This window comes from Silene latifolia, chromosome 8 (assembly GCF_048544455.1).
Source record: "Silene latifolia isolate original U9 population chromosome 8, ASM4854445v1, whole genome shotgun sequence".
NCBI lineage: Eukaryota > Viridiplantae > Streptophyta > Magnoliopsida > Caryophyllales > Caryophyllaceae > Silene > Silene latifolia.
This window is the reverse complement of record NC_133533.1, coordinates 89,369,990-89,376,470: the sequence shown is the minus strand read 5'-3', so window position 1 is coordinate 89,376,470 and position 6,481 is coordinate 89,369,990. Positions and strand designations below refer to the sequence as shown.

The following is a 6,481-nucleotide window of genomic DNA, read 5'->3' as shown; positions in this document are numbered from 1 at the left end:
ACTCTCGCCACAAACTCATTTCTAATGTTCAGAATCTGATGCCAGATAGGAGAAGTAACAACATCAGCCTCAAGTTCCCAACAAGACCTATCATGAAAAATGTATTCCTTGGACCAGCATATCCAAATGGAATCATAGTTATAACAATAATAGTTGAACTTTACCCGCATAGGAGAGATGTTGACTAGTCCAATACCCAAGATTACCTCTGATCCTTGACATAAGTTATTGGAACATATACCTGGTTAGCCTAGAAAAATGAAAGGGAGTACCCATATATTTAAAGGGAAAAGATTTAATTTTATAATATAATACCGATTATAACCCTAATCAAATATATTGATTTTCTACCGTTATATTCTCTATTGAAAATCTGCCCAGAAATTACGAAACCCTAGTTTTTGAAATAATATTAAGAAACTCCTACACTATTAAATAATTGTTAGTAATTTCACAATATATATGTTTGAATTAATTATAGCATGGATCGAGGTTGTCTGTATGGAACGCGTGATTTTGAGTATCTTAAAAGGCTCGGTGAATTTATTATCCAAGCTGTTGAACCTAAAAAACGACACGGGGATGATGAACAACTAATGTGCCCGTGTAGCGTATGTAAGAATCGAAAGAAGGTGAATTCTGCAAGTGAAATGCGAGAACATTTGATATTAAAGGGCTTTAAACCAAATTATACTGTGTGGATATGGCACGGAGAGAAAGAGATTGATATTCCTAATTGTCCTACCGCCGTAAATGTTGAGAAACAAGTTGATAATATTATGGTTGATTTTGAGGTAATTGGAGAGGATTATAATAACGATGAGGTTAATGAGCATAGTAATGATAAGGAATGTAATATAGAGGCTGATAATGTTGATCAGATGATGGATGATCTTGAAAAATATTTTGATGATTGTCCGGATATTTTTCAAATGCTGGTTAGTGATTCAAAGAAGCCGTTATTTCCTAGTTGCTCTAAATTTACCCGTCTATTAGCGGTGTTGAAGTTGTACACTCTAAAAGCTGGGAACGGGTGGAGCGATAAGAGTTTTACTGCTTTATTAAAACTCTTGACCGATATGTTGCCGGAAGGTAATGAGCTTCCCACTAACACTTATCGATGTAATAAAGTGCTCTGTCCCCTCGCTACGAATTACCAAAAAATTCATGCGTGCCAGAATGACTGCATTTTGTACCGTAAAGACTACATCGACTTAGATGAGTGCCCACGATGCAAGAAGTCAAGGTATAAGCTTAAAGAAGGTCATAAAAAAGGGGGTCCGGCCAAGACCTTATGGTATTTATCAATAATACCATGGTTTAAGCGTTTGTTTGCAAATGCGAAAGATGTAGAATATATGTTATGGTAAAGGGAGGAAGAAAGATGGCAAGTTACGACATGTCGTTGATGCTCCTCAGTGGAGAACAATCGATAGAGATTTCCCAGAATTTGGTAGTGAACCTAGAAATTTAAGATTAGGGCTTTGCACGGACGGGATTAATCCTTTCGGAACTCAAAGTACCCAACACAGTACTTGGCCAATAATGTTGATAGTTTACAATCTCCCTCCTTGTCTTACGACAAAGAGCAAATACATTTTATTGACCATGTTAATATCAGGTCCTAAACAACCGGGTAATGACACTGACGTGTTTCTAGAGCCACTGATAGAGAATTTGAAAATGTTGTGGAATGTTGGAGTGGAGGTGTTTGATGCAGCTAGCGGTTCAAAATTTCAAATGCGTGCTATGTTGTACTGCACTATCAATGACTTCCCTGCGTATGGTAACCTCTCGGGTTATAGGCTGAAGACCGATAAGGGGTTTCCTGTATATGGTGATGACACAGAGGCCGAATGGTTGGAGCATTCTGGGAAATTTGTGTACATGTGTCATCGTCGAGAGCTTGACCCGAGCCATCATTATCGTAAGAGGAAGAAGGTATTCTATGGCAAAACGAAACACCGATCAGCCCCTTTAGTTCTAAGTGGAAAAAAGTATCACGCACGGGTTAAAAACATTACTACAGAGTTTAGAAAACCAAACAAACCTCCACCAAACTGTATATATCACACAAAGAGGTCCATATTTTGGGACCTACCTTATTGAGAGCATTTGTCAGTTAGACATTGTATTGACGACATGCATGTAGAAAAGAACGTGTTTGATAGTATTATTGGCACTTTATTGATTATGCCTAATAAAACTAAAGATGGTGTAAAAGCGAGACATGACATAGTTGGTAGGGGTCGTTCCAAGGTAAATCCAATTCAGAAGGGGAAGCGTACCTACTTACCCCCAACTTGCACAACTTTGTCCAAAATTGAGAAGAAGGTGCTCTGTGAATCTTTAAAGGGAGTGAAGGTGCCACATGGATATTCCTCCAATATAAGTAGCCTTGTTTCAATGAAGGATTTGAAGTTAGTGGGATTGAAATCTCATGATTGCCATATTTTATTAACCCAGCTACTGCCTATAGTTATTCGATCTATTTTGCCTAAGCATGTCAGACAATTCATCACAAAGCTTTGTAAATTCTTTAATGCAATAAACGCGAAAGACATTAATCCAGATTCTTTGGATGATTTACAAGTCGATGTTGTTGTGACACTTTGTGAGCTTCAAATGTACTTTCCAATTAGTTTCTTTGACATTATGGTTCACTTAATTGTTCACCTGGTGCGAGAGATAAAACTTTGTGGATCGTTATTTCAGAGTAGCATGTGGGCGATGGAGCGAGAGATGGGAACTTATAAGAGACGAATGAAGAATCCATATCGTCCTGAAGGCAGTATTATTGAAGCAACGGTTTCTTCTGAGACACTCAGATTTTGCAAAGGCTATTTCAATAATATGCAACCTCTTGGACTTCCTACATCTCGACATGAAGGATGGCTTGAAGGAGGGGTACTTTGGGAAAAAAGGTCATTACCGTTGATCGTGCTTTATTTGACAAGGCTCATATGCATGTTTTTAAACACATGACGGAGGTTCATCCATATTTAGAGAACCACTTTGCCATATTGAAAAGACAATATCCAAATAAACGTGAAGTTTGGTTAATAAGTGAACACAATCGATCTTTTGCACCGTGGTTTAAAGAAAAGGTAATGACAGAGTTATCAAAGATATCAAACAAGAGTAGTGACAATTTAAGATGGTTAGCAAATGGACCAAAGGCTAACATCTCTTCTTATGAAGGATATGATATCAATGGATTCTGCTTTTACACAAGTCAACAAGATCAGAAAAGTACAATGCAGAATAGCGGAGTTACAGTTGTTGCATCATCAGTAGAATATGTTGGAAGGGGTAAGCAACCAGTGGATATAACACGATTGTATTACGGGTAATCTTTGATATATGGGAGCTTGATTATGTGGATTTTTCTGTGCCCTTATTTCAATGTAAATGAGCTGACTGAGAGAAAGGCATCAAGGTTGATGAAATGGGATTTATGTTGGCTGATGTCAATGTTATTGGCCATATTTATGATCCTTTTATACTTGCATCTCAAGAGAAACAAGTTTTCTTTATGAAAGATCCTTTGGAAAATAACCGTTCAGTTATCCTTTATGGTAAAAGGCGCATTCTCGGAGTGGATGGTGTTGTTGATGAAGAAGAGTACGACCAACTTGATGAACCTTCTCCTATTTCTACAAACTACCAAAATTTGCGAGTAATACGTGATGAAACTTATTTGCATGAAGATCATGACGAGGGAATATGGTTTGATAACCCGAAATAGTTGTTTTTCTTTTTAAAAGATCATATATTCATTTCATAAATAAATAGCTTGAACAACATAATAAAATAAAGGGTTTTTCTCATATGTACCCTTGTATTTTCGACTTTTATCACTTGTACCCCTCCTTTTTTATATCTCCAATTATACCCCTGTGTTCTCTTATTTGCTCCTATCGTGACCTTACTCTTTCAAAACGTTAAGTTTATGTTAATTGCTTAGGACGGGGAGTTATGTTATTGTGGCAACTAAGTTGTTGCATTAGTTGAAAACGTTCCTCCATTTTATGAAATAATTTTTTGTTTATCAACTAATCCATTTTATCAGCCCCATATATAAATAATCACGAAGAGCAACCAAATGAACTGTACAATTTGTAACCTTGGAAAATCACCATTCAAAAAGTTCTAATTATCCAATCTACACAGCCAATTTTGATGTTTCGAACTGATAGGATAAATAATTTTGCTTTTAATTCTATTTCTAACGGTTTCAAGGATGTTCTTTGCCAGTGAAATGATCAATACAAAAAAATGTACAGATTACAATATCTATGTACAGATTACAGTACAAACCTGTTTGATGCTACATTTGTTAAGAGTTTTATGATCTGTAACTTTAGTTTCTTGAAATAATAAAACTGTGAAATCTACAAGCTAGAGTAAAATACTACTGACCAATTTCACATCAATTGAAAATTAGTTGGTCAAAATCAGAGAAAATATACTCATAAGCAGAGAATTAAACGCTCCCTTTGACCTCTATACATCTAAATAGCATTTTGGCCTCACTATACCTTCCTCATACTACATTTGCATCCATCCTCGTAGGAATCCTAGGACTTGAGCATGTGATATCCCAGCACTTAATCAGTCTTAATCAGTATGATGTTTTTGCATTATACATGCGTTCTTTGAACCCATTCTCGTAAATTGAAAATTAAGAAATGTTACTAAGCCTTAAGTACTCGACTGACTGCAAGAGTTATAGCTTCATATAGTTACTTACCATTGTTCAATTAAACTTTGTATCTGTCCCATTCTGACAATAAATCTCATTTCTAATATTACAAAAAAAGACATAATATAAAATAGATGCAAACAAAGAACCTAATACAAATCAAATTACCTTTAAAGAGGTGGTTTAGTGTAGCAAATAACAATTATTGTATCAACAAATAATTTATGTTCATCATTCAATTATCTTATCAAAAATCCCTAAATTAGTTTTCACTGTTGTATATGCTCTAACACTAATCTCTTCAACTATATAGTTTTCAGATTATCAGTAAGCAAGCCAGGAGTTTAAGCTGCATGTCCACTTTATCATCTCCTGTATCTTTTATCTTGGCTGTCTCTAACAGCATAGACTATAGACAATTGTGCATTTAAAAACTGAAAAGCCATGGACAAAATAACCATGGTGTCCACTTTATGTTTATTAATAAATTTCTATTTATTTCAGGTGTTCGAGATGAGTGAAAATGAGATGAGTGAAAATTAGGTCAATGACTTTGGTCCAGAGCAAAAAACGAGAGACGTGACAACTGGAAAGAACTCTAAAGAAGAAAATCCAGGAAACCTAAGTATTAATTTTAATGAGTATGGTCAGCCAGTGGGAGAATACCATGCGAAATTTGTCATTGACTTGGGACTTTTAGTTAAAAATATCAAGATCACATACAATGATTGGAGAAAGGTGCCATTGGGTGAAAAAGAAACACTTTGGAAAGAAATAAAGGTATAAAAAACAAATAAATTTGATAATTTGAATGTTTTGTTTTTGTCTTACTGAGTTTTGTATGAAATATATTATCAGTTGGATATTGTTTTTATTTTTCTTGTGTAGATCACCTGGAAGATTAAAGATGACACGAATAAAAAGTATGTTGTAAAGATGATGTCAAAAGCATTCAGAGAATTCAGGTGTACATTACACGCACTTCCATTACCAAGACCATGAAACTTAAGGATGGAAAAGTAGCCGGCGATACTCCTGTTGGTAAATATGATCAAATTACGGCAGATGTTTGGGAAAAATTTAAAAAGAAACGCAGGGATAAGAGCTTCTTGGTGAGTATTGATTAATGTAATATTAAATTTATTTAGTGTTTAAAAAAAAGTAATTTGTATTGTGATGCAAAATTATATGTGACCAAATTGTAGGAAAAAAGTGCAAAGGCTCAGGCGTCCCAAAGACATAATAAGCATCCACATTTTTTGGGAAGATCTGGATATGTCGCAAAGAGAGAAAAATGGTACAAAGAAGAACTTGTGCAGGAACTTAGGCAAAAGAAATTGGCTAATGATAATGCTGATCCCCCTCTTGTCAAAGAAGCGGTTAGTTCAATAACTAAATGCATCAATGATCGGGGTTATTTATGGATTAAAGCAAATACCTCATCATCTAATGCTCCTCTACCTCAAACACTCAACGTAATAGAAGAATACGTAAGTAAACTTTAGTATTCATTAATTTAGTATAAATGTCAGAATGATGAATAAGTATTGATTGAAATAAGCACCTCACTGTGTACTGTGTAGCCATTTAATGCTTGTTGGACCTGATGCTTCTTTTTTAATATGGTTGCTGCAACTCATACATTTTTAATTGATCTTCACCTTCTGCTGGTTTGGTTGATTTCGTTCTTTGATATAGTAGTAATTTAGCTTTGAACACCTTATTCACAGCTTATTCATATCGTGTTAGTAGGAACACTTTGCATAGGCTGTTAAT

General features: G+C 35.2%; 1 protein-coding gene across 1 annotated transcript; it reads left to right on the top strand.

Annotated features, from left to right (window-relative positions):
• The first annotated feature begins 482 nt into the window (after nt 1–482).
• On the top strand, nt 483–5,707 carry LOC141595481 (uncharacterized). The gene is made up of 9 exons (XM_074415449.1): nt 483–1,092; nt 1,373–1,531; nt 1,622–1,927; nt 2,153–2,907; nt 3,108–3,312; nt 3,432–3,729; nt 5,019–5,079; nt 5,249–5,485; nt 5,594–5,707. The coding sequence occupies exons 1-9, from the start codon at nt 483–485 to the stop codon at nt 5,705–5,707; spliced, it is 2,745 nt and encodes a 914-aa protein (XP_074271550.1).
• The last annotated feature ends 774 nt before the right edge of the window (nt 5,708–6,481 follow it).